General features: G+C 40.8%; 1 protein-coding gene across 2 annotated transcripts; it reads right to left on the bottom strand.

The window, feature by feature from the left end:
- Positions 1-669: 669 nt before the first annotated feature.
- Positions 670-14,438, bottom strand: akna (AT-hook transcription factor). Of its 2 annotated transcripts, none has more exons than XM_028418668.1 (24): positions 14,399-14,438; positions 13,739-13,824; positions 9,223-9,829; positions 8,658-9,138; positions 8,266-8,569; positions 8,016-8,090; positions 6,557-6,713; positions 6,370-6,470; positions 6,223-6,282; positions 6,024-6,142; positions 5,764-5,935; positions 5,486-5,652; positions 5,297-5,410; positions 4,984-5,134; positions 4,346-4,452; positions 3,957-4,183; positions 3,666-3,816; positions 3,062-3,208; positions 2,834-2,958; positions 2,573-2,692; positions 2,398-2,484; positions 2,148-2,246; positions 1,891-2,035; positions 670-1,626 (listed from the first exon to the last, which is right to left on the bottom strand). In XM_028418668.1, exons 3-24 carry the CDS (start codon positions 9,584-9,586, stop codon positions 1,380-1,382), a joined length of 3,720 nt encoding a protein of 1,239 aa, XP_028274469.1. In that variant the 5' UTR covers positions 9,587-9,829; positions 13,739-13,824; positions 14,399-14,438; the 3' UTR covers positions 670-1,379. The 2 variants fall into 2 exon arrangements, with proteins under 2 accessions (XP_028274469.1, XP_028274468.1); XM_028418667.1 differs by lacking the exon at positions 14,399-14,438 and adding an exon at positions 14,123-14,262.
- Between the last annotated feature and the right edge of the window lie 865 nt (positions 14,439-15,303).

The following is a 15,303-nucleotide window of genomic DNA, read 5'->3' as shown; positions in this document are numbered from 1 at the left end:
ATATATACATGTATATATATATGTATATATATACATGTGTATATATATATATGTATATATATATAGGGTATACCCTTATGTTTTTTCCAATGGTAGACAATGTATAATATGGCTTTTTTTTCTTCTTGTTAGATAAATTGGACCATGTAATGTGTTTTTCCTATTATTCTGATATATTCTAGTTAAAAAAAAAGAAAAAAGCCATATTTGAATATGGCCCTGATGCTGAAAAAACATAAAGGGTATACCCTTGTGTTTTTTTCAAGTTTTGGACCGTCTATAATATGGCAGTGTTATATTCTTTTTGCATGTATTGGAATATCTAACGTGGTTCTTGCTATTCATCTGTTATACTTCTAGGTAAAAAGTAGAAAAACAGCTATAGTGGACCATGAACCTGAGGCAGAAAAAACATAAGGGTATGTGTTTTTTTTTTCAAATTTCGGACCATCTATAATATGGCAGTTTTAAATTGTTTTTGCATAAATTGTACCATGTAATTTGTTTTTTTCCTGTTATTCTGATATATGCTTAACAAAAACATAGGGGTCTGCCCTTGTGTTTGATAGCATAGAAAAACAACTGTATTTAGTACACAATATGAAACCAAATGATATCAAATGACAATATACTATTACCTATGTAGTAATAACCAAAAACACAAACGTATTATTTTTTTTCCCTTTATTTGACTCATTAGAGAATAGAAAAAATATAAATATGAAAAGGACATATAGTTCGAAACAATGATGCAAAATTAAAAAATCTCTCAACTAGGTGTCATGTTTTACCATGCATTCCTCTAACTTGTGTTTCCCATCTAGAATTACACCAGGCCTAGTAAAAGTATACTAAATATCAACATACTATACTGCATACTACTATACATGGGACTTGCTTGATCATAAAATGCTGTAAAAAATTTTATCCAAAAAATGACGTTTTATCTTGCTAATAACTAAAAATCCTGCATATCAGGCCCTCGGTGTCCCTATGACCTCCTGAACGCCTGTAGTGAAGTATAACCGTTCAAAGATTGAGCTCATCACAACACTAAGTGAGTGCATTTCATTTATAGAATAACATAAGACTGTATCTACAACAAAAATCTTTACACAGCCATTAAAAAGACACTAAACGTTATCACATTTCTCTTAATTAGAAAACAAATCACAGAGCACTACATTGTGGGTAAATTCTCATTTCAAGTAAATATGTTTCTTCACAGTACTTTTTGTGTTGAAAAATCAATATGATCTATAGTATTCCATCATTTCAGAGTTTGTCAATAAATTAATTCAAGTAACATATAAGTAACTTCATTCAGTCTGAAGTTACTGAGTCAATAGTTCCCAGTCTGAGTGCCTGTGACTTCCACACTAGTAGCTGCAGGACTGAGTCAGCATCTCCTGGTACTGCACCCCACTGGACAAAGAGTGAGCCATGTGTCTGGTGGTGTGTTTCATGTGTCGGGCTGCCCTGATGGCTCTGTCCAGAGAGTGATCCATGGAGCGGTGCATGTCAACAGAAGGAGTGCGTCTTGTCCTCCCTCTCTCCTCCTTGTGACCTCTGACCCCTGATGATGTGCCAGGGGTGTTGTTGTTGTAGAGGGTGGATGGGTACAACCTGCAGAGACAGTAAAGTTAATGACAAACACTTTGGAAATACTCGTGTATCACACATGAACAAACTAAACTGTTTTTAGTTGTTGAAAAAAATGCACATTATTTCTAGCAACTTCGGGCTAAGTGTCTTGCCAAGGGCATGCAGGGGCTTGAACCCTGGAAGAAGGGGAGAGGCTTTACATACTTGTAAAGGGCCTGTAAATGAAATCCCTCTAATGGGCACTTCATCATATGTGTAATGTGTGTGTGCTTAGAGCGTACTTACAGTAGCTGTGATGGACACACTGGCACGTACTGCAGCAGTGCAGGTGGAGGTGCAGCTGCAACGTATCTGCTTCCTGCAGCTTTGCTAGGTGATTTGGCTGGTTGGAGGTGTATATGTGTGGGGGAGTCCAACAGTCTGCGACAGTCTGCGATTTAAAGAGATCAGGAGCTCCATTAACATTTCAGATAAAGACTGAACTCAGCTTATAGGCTGTACAGGCTGTTTAACATGCAACACTAGCTTAACACATGGTTCACCTTCTTGAGTGCATCTGTGTGGTTTAAGGTGTCCACAGAGATGACAGAGAGGACAGTGAGTGGAGGAATGGGTCTGCTCATTGTTGCCACCACCTGGTCCTAATGGTACACACACAAGCGAGGAGGGTTTAGACAGTGTAGCAGTACAAACAATGCAGACAGAGCTGCAACACTGCTTTCAAAAACACTGAAGAAGAAACAGGATTTAGATTTTTGTAAACTGGTATATAAATGGAAGGGCCTTACTTACGTTCAAATCTACACTGAGGACAAAGAGGAGTTTGACTTCTTCTGCTGTCAGGTTCATCTGCTGTTTGTGATGCAGCAGGATTCTGCCCTGTTACAGATACAAACACGGCCAAGGTATAAGACAGGGTTGTCAATTTCAGTCATAATCAGCAAAATGTCTACAGTGAAGTTCTTACGTGTCTGTGTTCTCCTGCTGCGGACCGTAGCTGCTTGTGAACAGTAGCTGCCTGATGTTGTGGATGTCTGGGTAAATCTGGACACTTGAGGTTTGTGTTGTGTTGAGGAGGACCTTGTTACTGAAAACAAAAAGGTCAAATGCATTAAGCGTAGACTAATCTCTATCAGCCACAAAGTCAAAGTGGACATGTGTCTATTGCACAGCAATTTGGGTTTTATTTTCTAAGATTACAGTCATGTATTAATCCAGATGAACTTACAGGTATCACGCTGTGGTTTGTGTTTGCGTGCAGAGGCTGTCCTCTTCCTGGTGGTGCGCCTCATTATTAAATCCTCCTCAACTTCATCAACTGCCCGTGTTTCTCTGCGTCCCCCACTGCCAGACCTGAGCGGTGAGAAAAGACCAAATAAGCTTTCTCTTTTTTTGTGGACAAACAAAAGCCCGCAGTAACATCTGCAAAGAGATGATTGTGTTAGAAAAAACCAACCTAAGCCGAGGTTGTTCACGGTGAGAGAAGGTCTCCTGAACTGGAGGAGCTGCTCTGACAGCGCCACGAGTCTCCTTATTTGCCAGACAGCTTTCTACTTTTTCCTTAAGTCTAGTTACTTCTGTCTGCACCGACTGTATTGCATCCCTACAGAAAGAGAAACAGGTCAGGTTTGGATTTAGATATACACTCCAGCTTAATCCCCATCACACCAACGTTCAATGTGATATACAGGCAGGAAATGTGCTCATTCAAGTGTGGCACTGGGAATATCCAAACAAACCAAATACAAGGTGACAATAATGGTCAATATCATGCAACACCACACCATGCAGGAAACAACAAGGGGTACCTCCTAATATGCAACCTCAATCAATAGCAGCCAATTCTGTAATAAAATACATAAAAGAATATGTAAAATAAGCATTAAAATCACCGTGTGTCTGATTTAAAGCTACACTGTTAAACAGGAAGTGGTTGTGTATTCTCTACACATACTGCATGGTATCTCTTCAGTAGTCCCTGCAGGGAGACCCTGTTTGTACAGTTATTGCCATGGCAGCAGCTGCTACACATAAACACACACAAACACACACACACTCACTTATAACCTGCCACCTGACTGGGGCGACGTGCGCCGAGGGAATCGCCATGGTGAGCGTGTGAAACTGAGGTGGAGCTTAAGTAGGAGCTGTGACGGGAGTCAATGGATTTAGTTAAGTGGTCACTCTGTTCACTTTCAGATCCAGTGTAAGCTGGAGAGACAAGAGGGGAGGGGGGCAGCAGGGTACGAAAAAAAACACGCTGATTAATAAAAGAATAGAGCAGAGCTTCAAGAAGACATTGGACCTAAGCTGGAGAGGCTCTGTGCATTCTCTCTCTATCCCAAACTCACCAGCTCCACTGGTTTGTTCTCTATGATCGGTCCAATGCTGTGGAGAGCAGGAGAAGGTGCGTCTCCTGTACCCCCGCCTGGTTCTTCTTGAATGGTCAGGGCTTCGTTGCGAGCCCATAATGGGCTCTTCAGTCATGGGACTGAGTGACGGTGAGGAAAAAGGAGGTGATGCACAGAATGGGCCTGTCTGGGTCCTCCCTGTGTTTTCCTCTGGAGGCCCTAAACAACTGTTGTTATTCAAAAACACAAAAGCAGAAAATAACAACCAATCAGTGGTAAAGAAAAAATCCTTTCTGAGCTGTGTGTGGCAAGGATGGGGGATGGCACACAGGGTTACATTTATGGTGCAGTAAATGTGTGATGAGGCAGAGAGATAGTGTTGGACTCACCTCTCTGGTGCCCTCTGGTGGAGAGGACTGGAAGCTGCTAGTGGAGTCAGATGGCTGCTCTCTGAGCCAATGAACCCACTGTCCGTCTCTGGAGAGATGATCCCATCCTGGACATAGAAGATAGATCATACATACATATGTATATACACATGCTTGATGCAGATTTAATAATAAAGATTATTTGGTGTAGACAAATAGATGGAAGGAATCAACCTTTTAGTGTGTATATTAACAATTCAATATCATTACCACAAGTCATAATGAAAAGCTTTGTTTAATTTGTTTTTAGAATAATGTGATGTGAATGGGTACATTTTTAAGAATTTCAGGGACACCATGTGGAATTTTAGTGTACTGCTGCCCCCTTTATAGTTATACAGCTGAAAAACCTTAATGCTGCAGTCTACTAGAGCTGCAGTGGATGAATGCATTATTGATGATTGTCCCTAAATAAATAGTTCAAAATTCAGCTTTAGAGCATATAATGAGGATTTTGTTCCTTCCTGTTTCAGCATTGGACAAAAAAAAGTTAAAGAAAGAATCTTCCTAGTTTTGTATGGAAAATGTGCCTGTCCTAGCCCTCATCAGACCAGATATCTGGATGTGTATCTGATGTATTCAACTAAAACATAACTGACCTGAGAAAGCACTATCCTGGTCCCAGCTTGAGTTTTGGAGCTCCTCTTCTCTGATGCGGGGACCTCTCCCAGGCTGCTCAAGCTGCTGCTGTGGGACTTCCCCACCTCTACCTTCCCTTTGCTACTAGGAGGATGGTTCGATTGGATTTTCCTATCACAGAAATACACACATCAGTAAATGAAATGTATACCTTATATATTTATCATATTTAGGATCAGAATAAAAGTATTTAGACAAGACACGTCAACATCTTAGAGCTGCAGAAAAGAAGAACAATCTGTCCTGCTGATGAACCTGCAACCTCAGACTAACCTCTGTGGAGTTTCCTGGACTTTATCCTTTCCAGTTTCTGACTCAGCAGAGAGCGGAAGCCTTCCCCTCAAATTCTGATCAAGAACGGTGGGAAGCTCCTTGAAGCTTTGGTAGCTTAGAACGAGGAAAAACATTGAAATTAATTTTTTTTTTCTTATTCGTGATGAATTGACAAGCACTAGCACTTACTGATGCAATTGCATGGCAAAATCATGTTCATCACATCTGTGTTTGCCATTCTGAGGATTAAGGTAGAGAGAACTGAGAGTTTGTTCATCCTCCTCTTCGTCGCTGGCTGAGCTCACCTCCACGTCTGCGGCCTCACCAGGATCAACCAGCAACGGCACAGGTGGGCTCTGGAAGGACATCAAGTGAAATGAACCAAAAATAATCGATGCACAAAATAATCTTCAGACATGCAAAAAATCGAATAAATAAAGAGTTCAATGACTTGACAGTGTGGATACCTGTGGAGGAGTCAGGGTTTCTTCACCATCAGAGGGGGCACATGAAGAGTTGGGTTGAGGAGGTGGAGAGGGAGGAGCTTCGCAGGTGGGCTGCTCCCGTCTCATCTGTGCCACCTGCTCCTCCAGCTCCTCCATACGTGTCCCACACTGAAAGATCAGCTCATCCAACTCCCTGCATGCACAAACGTACACAGGAACTATTAAAACGAATGAACAGCCCAGAATAGTCTAAATCTAAACTCTGTGAACATCACTTTTACCGTTCAGGGTCAAAGTCGCTGATTTCGACTCCTTGTTGCTGCAATAGTTTGTAGTCATCTTTTGTTAGGAGGTAGCCTCTTTCTAAAGATTTGAGCCCCTGAGTAAGTTCAGACAGACCCTGCAAAAATAAAACAGTTTAAAATACTGAATAAGAAGAGGAATTTAACCAGTGTCTTAATCTGTCTTAGTTGCTCTCACCTCTTCTTGTTGAAAAGGTTTGAGTTTCCCGCTCTTTAGGAGATCCTCAAAAGTCTGCATCTGGATGGAAAAATGTTTTGATTATATTTGATTCATTTTTATCAGGTTTATTATGTTTTATCATGCATTTTTATTTTATTATGTTACCTGCTGGAGAAACCTCTCAGTCTGATTGATGAGGATATTGGTCAGCTGCTGTTCCAGCTGAGGTCCTGTGCTTCTGGGTAATGAATGAGCAGCTGAACTTCCTATTTAATGGACAGGCAAGTTGGAGGACATGAGATACACAAAATGATGAACCCTAGTAGGACTGGTTCATTTTGGATGAACTTACCTTGTTGAGTGCTGTTCCCATTTGCACAAAGAGAAGCAGAGTTAAACTCTGCTCTCTGAGACTGAGGAAAGTCCAGCTTTATGAGTTTTGAAATACCAGAGTTCAGTCCCCACTGTGCAAAGTGACCAGGCTTTGGAGGGTCAGAGTACAGGTTCACCTGGGGGAAAAACATGTGTAAGAGCATACTTAATGATGTCAATAATTACCATCAGTTCATCTGTTTATAGTTCCAATGTTTTTGTAATATTCTGAGACATATGTTATCAACATGATAGTGATTTTAACTGTCACACATGAAGACTAATATCCTGGGAAAACATCCCCATCTAGTGTCCTTAAGACGTATGTTTTCACTGCCTGTCACTGTGTTTTTCTGTAGCCACAACCATTCTGCTTAACACAGGAGAAGGCTCTTGCGGTTATTTTAGTGAGGGGGGTCGCTCTACCCTTCCTGTTAGCATACACGCACAATGAATGACAATGAGACTGAATGAATGTCCCTCCCCTCCAAGCACCTTACAAGCAATAAATCATGGTGCCCTTAAACTGACCTCAAGACTCCTCTGGTACAGGGCAAAGGAAAAGGTCTCGTGTTGTGATACATCCCAGAGTGGCCATTTATTATACAGTTAAGAGAAAGGGATCATAAAGATATATGATCACTTGAATACAGATCACGAAACTGACTGGAACTGATTAGATCTCTGATTTTACCAGGTATACGCTGAGCCACAAAAAAACTAATGTTACAAAATAAAGTCTACTAAAAAATTTTGTTTAGAGAAATTTAATTATACATTTCATTATAAAGCTGCTCCTCCCACCCTGCCTGTGTAATGTAATGAGCAGAGGGAGGAGACAGATGGTGTTTCAGTGTTTGTGATGAAGGAGAGGCGAGGAGCTCAGTAAGCTGATTTTAATTGGCGTTGATTGTGGAGCACAGAAATGGGCCATCCATCCTTTAAAGGGACTACTTTACGGCACTTCAACATTCCCCTTGCCTCTCCTCCATTGATTTATCATCCAACTTCTAATCATTGGTTCTCACATACTGCACTGTCACCCCTGTGCTGACACTGTGTGAACCTGTCAGCAGGTTGACTCTCTATAGGACTGTCCTGTCAAAATGTTAAAAAAAAGTTTTCTTTTGACACTGTACCCTAAGATCCCTCCAACACTGATACAATTGCTGTGGGTTATTAGAGGCTTGACAAAGTTCAACTTTTTCATTTTACAATTTTTCTCTGAAATTAATAATTCTATAAAAATACCACACCTGAAGAAAACACACTGTCCATCATTTTGAATTTTTCCATTAACTTGGACTTATAGTGACTTAAAAGTGAGACCAACTATAAATCTGTATAGCACCAATATTGTACTGTTTTTTTTTTAAATCCTGCACCAAAGCACACCATTAAAAAGTGATAAATTAAAGGCAGATCACTAGATTAACTACCTTGGCTTCTAGACGCAGACGATCAATGGTGTTCCTCGCCTCAGCGTGCTTCGTCAGCAGACTGTTGAATTCTTCCTGCAGCCGGAGGAAATAAGAAAGTAAGACAAAGTGAAGCAAAGGGAGATTGAGATGAGGAGGAAAAAAGAGAAGAATGAAAAAGAAAGGGAAAACGCAAAGAGAGGGTGGCAAGGACTGAATGATTGAACTCTCTTGTCCTGTGCTATCACATGTTCAGAGGAAGGCCCCCTACCTGCAGCTGATAGAGCAGTGTGGTTGCCTCCCTGGGGCATCTGAACTCTTGTGGCACAGTAGACCTGGGGGCACTGCTAGGTGATCTGTCACAGTCTGATGGGTCAAAAGGACCATCATCGGGATTCAGTAACACTTCTTTCACAATGTCAGCCGGGGATTTAAACATCAAGGGGGGTTCAGGTGATAGGGACGTCCTCGTCAGTGAGATTTTGCTCTTAGGAGGCTTGTAACCACCTTTGGGGAAATGAACCTTGTGTTCCACCTTGGAAAAGTCTGGTATCCGATAACTCAGAGGTTCGTGTCTGTAAATGGAAAACATTAAAAGAAGGCCAAGAGATAAAGGTACAGTGTAACACTGCATAATGAAGCAGTTGAAAGAATGTGGCTTACCTGAATTCATACACTTCAGTAGCATCATTCCTGGCTTTTTGTGTCCTTGGCTCCCGGTCGTGACTTGTGCTTTGCTGTTTTGGTTTTGAAGAGTTTATCCTGACTGGGATGAGGGGATGTTCCTTTAACGTGGCTTCAGGAGAGGGCTTCCTTGTCTTCCTTGGTAAGGGAACAGGCTGCTTGCATAGCTTGTTTGGCTCTGGGGAGGCCTTACTTACTCTATTACAATCATCTGATGCACCCTGTTCAGAAAATGTTGCTAGTGGTTGAAGAGAAGCCTTGAGCTCTATCTCTGGGAAACGGGGACTAGACCTGACGCTTGACTGGCTGCAATGTGAGTCAGGAAGACTATCTGTGAAGCCCATTTTTGGGAATGTCTGAGCTTCAATTCCTAATTCCTTATCAGAAAAGGGCAGAAAGTGGGAGAACGCTGAGGCAGACAGGGATACAGGACGGTTAGAGACCGCAGCAGGTTCTACATCTGGAAAACAAACATTAACATGTCAAAGTTCACCCTTCAGTATATTAAATGATGGTGTAAAAAAGGAAGAGGAAAAACACTTACCTGATGACAGAACGTGTGCACCTTCTGCTATTTCACTGACCAGATGTCCTGTCAGGTTGTGGCTCTGCTCCTCAGGTGATCTCTCCCCCTCACAACCACTAGGTTCCACATCCTCTGGGGTGCGGTGTCCACTAGACGCAGCTGGATTAAATTCTGCCTCTCCACCACACCAAGATTCCCTTAATCCAATATCCTCCAATGCCTCTGAAAGTCCAATGATGCCGTTCTCATCCATCTGGCTGGCGAAGTCATCCTCCATCTCTGCCTCTTCTTCATCCTCATAGTCAGTGCTAGTGGGTGATTCGCAGAACGGGGCAGGGGTCCAGTACAGAACTCCTGCTGTGGTGTTCCTCCTTTGCTCCATTCACCTTTTTCAGTGGATTGCTGCTCTTTAAAGTCTTAGTTCTGACCGTCTCAGCCAGGCACAGAAATCATTTGGGTCTTTGGTGGTTTCCCTGGCTCTGCAGTAAGGGCCTCTTTCAAAGCCATGATGGAGGTTTGCAGATTTCAGTGCATGACATTAAGTTGAGGAAAATCCAAAGGTACAGCTACAGACTCATCAATCAGTCAGTGGTGTTGAAGAACAGGAAGTCTTAGGATGAAGTACCTGAAACAGAACATGGAAATGTATATAGTGACATTTGTTTGGTGCTTAAAAGATAAACAACAGCAGGCCAGTCTGTCTTTATTCTTACACTGCTGTTTTCCTCTCTGAACAATCTTTATATTGTTAAACACTTCTTAAGTATGTGCCCCTTCGAACACACACACACCATCTCTCATAAACAATATGTAAATAATTTGCCAGGGAGGAAAAGCAAAGCTGCTGTGTAGAGTCCTTAGGGGGCAATACACAAGATTAAAGACTATTTTAATACATGGCAATCATTTTAACCAAAAGTTAATTTGGTTAAAATTAACCAAATTAATTTAAAGCAATCAACAACCTTGTCATAATGTAGACAGAACAACCAAAATAATTCAGAAAAAGCCACATTAATGTTTTCAAAACAAGTTGAGGTGTGGCCTATTAAAAACACAAGTCATTTTGACTTAGGAAGTCTTTAGGTCAGCTTGACTGTTCCATTTATAGAAAAGTCATCAATGAGAAATCAGGTAAAGCTTTTGGAGGGAAAAAGAATTAGCAACAAATATGGGCTGATAGACAAATCTAGTTAAAATATAAAGAGCCATCAAAACACAAGTATTTGTCATTTTCAGATTAATATGTAAAGATAGATATTAAGCCAGAGCTGTTAAAGTTGAGTGATCATATGCAGTTGTAGAAGATAGAAGAGCACTCTATGAAAATGATGGTGTCTGTGTGTATATGGTACTGAGTAATTACAGATGACAGAACTACTGTAGTGTCCTTGAAATTATTGTTGTTTTCAATGATTATTTATGTTGATTTGGGTTTATTTACTTTTGGGTTTATTTTACTTTATTCATCATGAATAAATGATGTTCACATTAAAAGTCTCATTGTGTTCAGATTGTTTGCACAGATTTGCCCACTTCACATCCATTTTGCACAGTCATGAAGCACATATATCAGGTTAGGACCACATCCTGATGTGATTCAAGTCCAAGTCAAAAATTTAGGATTGATGATCTGATTTGCGTCCATACAGAGATTGGGGCCATTTAGCCTGATTGTCCTAAAGTAGTCTTTGTCTTGCATCTTACGTGAGGTGCAGCACTTGTTTCCAAGGTGACATGAACTCTGCCTGCACGACTGATTCTGATTTTATTACCCCCTTCTTAAATCATGTCCTATCTGTGCACACCACTTACCAGCTAAATTTACCAACAGCGTGTTTCATACTCAAGCATCCTCACCATAGATCCTTTTTATAACTGTACATATAATCAAGCCTAGATTTGACTGCTCCTTCCCAGTGTAATATGGAGTCTCCTAAGTATTTGCCAGGAGCTGCAGCACTCACTATGGCAACACCACAACATTAAACTCAAGCTGTGCTTTTACTGCCTGCAACAAACGACCTCAGACAAATGTTAAGTTTCTGTGTTACAAAGCTTTATCATAGAATACTTACATTTTGATTCAGGACTGATAAGAAGTAAATGAAAATGCTATAATAAATGTACATTTTTTGCCAATTTAATTCAAAGAAATCAGCATAAAACACAACAAAGAGAGAAGAATTGAGTGCAGAACAACTCAGATTCTCATTTAGAAAAGTGCCCACCATAGCTCTTTGCTTCTTTCATCCATATCCCAGATTACTGCAAGAAGATTATTAGTCTGGAGCATCTCTTATTGGACACACAAGTCCTACACACACCCATTAAGAGAATTACAGAAATACACACACACACATTCGTCTGTAAACTTTTTGTTGTGACCGTGTGAGACAAATACAAGACTCAAGAGTGTAGGCACTTGGAGGGAGTCACCACTCTGGCCAACAAGACAGGGCTACCGTGCATTTAAACTAAACCACAGGGAAATAAAGTGCACAGCTTAAAGAGGAGCAACTTTAGAAAAACACCTACTTTAAAACGGATCAATTTAGAGTGTGCAACATAATTAAGAGTTTGCTTCCATATTTTCTACTGCCTCCAAGGATGAACAGGAATTGGACATTTTGTTGATTTGAAAGAAAAGAAAGTAAACACTAAAAGTTTAAACATAAGCTTCTTTTGTAACTGAGAAGGGACCAACAATTTTCTGGTATCCACAATGTTGTGTTAAGTCTTTTTCTATGAACTGCTTAGGCTTTTTAGTCATTGTAGGTCAGGAATTGGGATTGTTGGCTAATAATAATAACTTCCACAGCTTGATTACTTCTCCCAAAACTGTTTGTCAACACACAGCAACCTTGTACTAAAAAAGAGATATCAAGTGGCTTCTAGCACCACCGTTCAAATGATCATTTAGAAGAACTGTGGGAGTCGAGGCAGAAGCTGTTAAATGAAGAAATTTTCAGGTGGAACTAAAAAGAAAGGAAGAGCACTGAAAACTGAAGGATGGTGGGAATGATGTCACCTTGTTGAAAATGTCAACAGTGGAAGTGTACAGCAGCATGTTATCCATCTGTTTCCAAGTCATTTTGCAAACATGCACTATGAAGAGATGAAGGTAAGGAGAGTAGGCTAAGCAGCATTTGACAACGATAGCACCCTGCTAACTGTTAAGAAAGAAGGTGGAAGCTCTGGTTTTGCGTGGCAGCACGTGAATAAAGAGACAATAATTAATAATTATCAACTGAATCTGGGTGCAAAGTAAAATTCATTCAATTCCATAGGACAATGGTCAGAAAAATGGAGGTCCTGCAACATAACCTAACCCTAACCCCAGTTTTATGCATGGCCACAGCTAACAGTGACAAACTGCTAAAGTCAGATACTTCTGCCTGAGCTTCTCTTTGATAAAACAAAGACACAACTCACCTGTTGCTCCACATATACTCCTTGTTCATTCCCAGTAGAACTAAGGACTTATCTCAGCAGCCAGACTGGGGGGGGGGGGGGTAAGCTGCCCTAAATCCCTTACTGGGGGTTTCGCCGATTGTAAACAGACAATAATCATAGTCCTAGAGCAGGAGAGCTGGCCCAGCTCCTTGCAGCAGACATACAGACAGCAGGACTTTAATCACCTGACTGTCAAGCTGCAAGCTGGGACCGCATCTACGATGGACAGGTGGGGTTGAGGTTTAGAAACCAGAGACGCAAGCGATGACAGAATGAACAAATAAATAAATAATAAAAGAGCATGAGAGACAGGTTTAAAAAAAAAAAAAAAGATTTTCTGCCAGCATCTGCTTTCAAAGTCCCGCCAAAGCTGTCACAAAACCAGCGAGGCTGGGTCAACAGGGGACACCGCATGAATTTTCACAGGATGACACTGGTTGAATTTTGACTACAGTAAAGAGAAGCATAGCTGAAGCTGCCCCCAGAGACCTACAACGATCTGTTCAGGATAGCGCAGAGACTAAAGTATGACAGTTAATCTACTTAGGACAAGAAGAGCTGAGGACACAGGACGCACCATGCAAGGAGAATAACACACCTCCATGAGTAATGAGTGCTTAGATCTTATTTATATTGTGCTAGGACAAATTGAAATAAAACAAGCATTCATTGTTAGAGGGGAATTCTCCTCTGCTAAATGTAATTACATTTAGACTTGGGTTGTGGCCCATTTCTGTTGGTAATGAATTGGCCATCAGGGCTGACAGTAAAAAGGGGATTTTCTGAGCTGATGTGGTCTGTTTCTTGCACACATCTTAATAACAAAAACAAAGTTTTATAATGATGGCTTCCTACAGGAAGCTGCAGGAATATGATTTATGCAAGTAGGCTATACTGTACTCATCCTGCTTTGCAACAAGGAACTTGCTGAACAACAACTGTTTACATCAAGTCCTACCAGTCAGGCTGGTGGGCTGAGGCTCTCACAGCAAAGGAAATAACACTGCTGACTATATAAGAGGGTGCACACAGAAATAATAAAAACTACATGCACCAAGCCAGTGAAATTATATCTTACCTTATGGTATATTACACGTGCGTGTATTTCCAGCGACGTCAGGATGGGCATTAGACTGTAGAGATTTCACAACATGGGCCGGTTGCCTTGATAACCGCAAAACAGAAAAGACAGAATAAAAAGACCCACCCCTTTGTCACCATGACACACACACCACAACAAACCGCTGTCCGAGAACAACAAACACAGGCTCTCTGAGGCACTGACGAACTTTTAATGTATTCAGTTTGACTAGTTATATCTGTGATCTATGTTGCGCAGTGAAGGAGTAAAGGGTTACTAACTGTTAGCTAGCTCCCAGGCAGCTGTGCCAGTTTCAAAAGTTAGTTAGCTCGTACTCCTCACATCAAAACAATTTCACGTTAACACAACTTTTTTTGGTACCTTGCTTTTTCTGTTGTTGTACAGGGTCAGTCCTCAAAAAAACTTCAAAAAGCTTGCGTTTGTAACATTTACGAGGCTAATTATAAGTCATGTAGTGTGTGGCACTGATTTAGCTGGCAGACTGGTTAACCCAGGCAGAACATGGAGCAAATCTCGTCCTGAGTTTTGCATTTCAGGGCAATATTTACGTTCTCACTGACACAAGCAGATGTTGACATTATCTAAAGAATGTCCCTGGCTAAAATACTAAATCTTTTCTGATCTTATTTTACTTACAGATATTACATTCGCGGAGTTTGTGGCTGGTAAAGCTACCCGACAGGCAAAACTGAGGGCTAAAATTTTAAGGGACGCCCCTGAAGACTTGAAACTAAAGCCTGAACGGTGGTTGGTTAAGATGCTGTTCAGGGGCGGGACGTAGCTTAGATTGACGTCCATAGGAGATTTGGTTCAAAGCTGACAACACAAGAGGGCGCCATTTCACAACATTTTTATAATCAGCATTCCGGCACCTTTTATTTTTGTCTCCATACATTTTCAGAGGAAGAACAAATGTAATCTTTATTATTGTCCAGCATTACACAGCATATTTTTTTAGAATAAAACCAAAATAATAGAATAAAAATAATATATAGACTAAAACTGTAGTATTTTCTACATTTTGCAGATTATAGATACATTATGTTTCTATATGCCTGAACACAAAGAGGCAAAGCCATTATGCAAATATGCAAATTTACAAGTCTACAAACTCTTGACTTGATCAGATGTTGGAGATGTTAGTTTAGTCCAAACTATAATAGAAACCTGTACCGCTGTCACCTCTCTAAAGACCATCCATGGTGCCATTAAACCAGCTCGAAGACAGGAGTAACAAGGGTCACAGCTATGAGGGACCCTCAGGACCTCCTGCACATACCCTCTGGTTGAATTCCCTTATTGTAATCATTACAGACAAATGTAAGACAAATGACTGTAAATAGGCAGAACATTTAACAACAATGTCTTCCTGTTCATCTTCTATGACTTATTAAAACCATAACGCCCTAATTCTAATCTTAAACAGTGTATTTCTCATTGTCACTCAGTGAACGGTGCCCTCTTGTGGTGAAAAGATGAAAATCACTACAGTTCTATAAGTCAACAGTCTGTGGTTCTCTGCATGTGGGCATTGTGTGAGG

Source organism: Parambassis ranga, chromosome 12 (assembly GCF_900634625.1).
Source record: "Parambassis ranga chromosome 12, fParRan2.1, whole genome shotgun sequence".
NCBI classification, from domain to species: Eukaryota; Metazoa; Chordata; class Actinopteri; family Ambassidae; genus Parambassis; species Parambassis ranga.
This window is presented reverse-complemented; position numbering and strand designations above follow the sequence as displayed.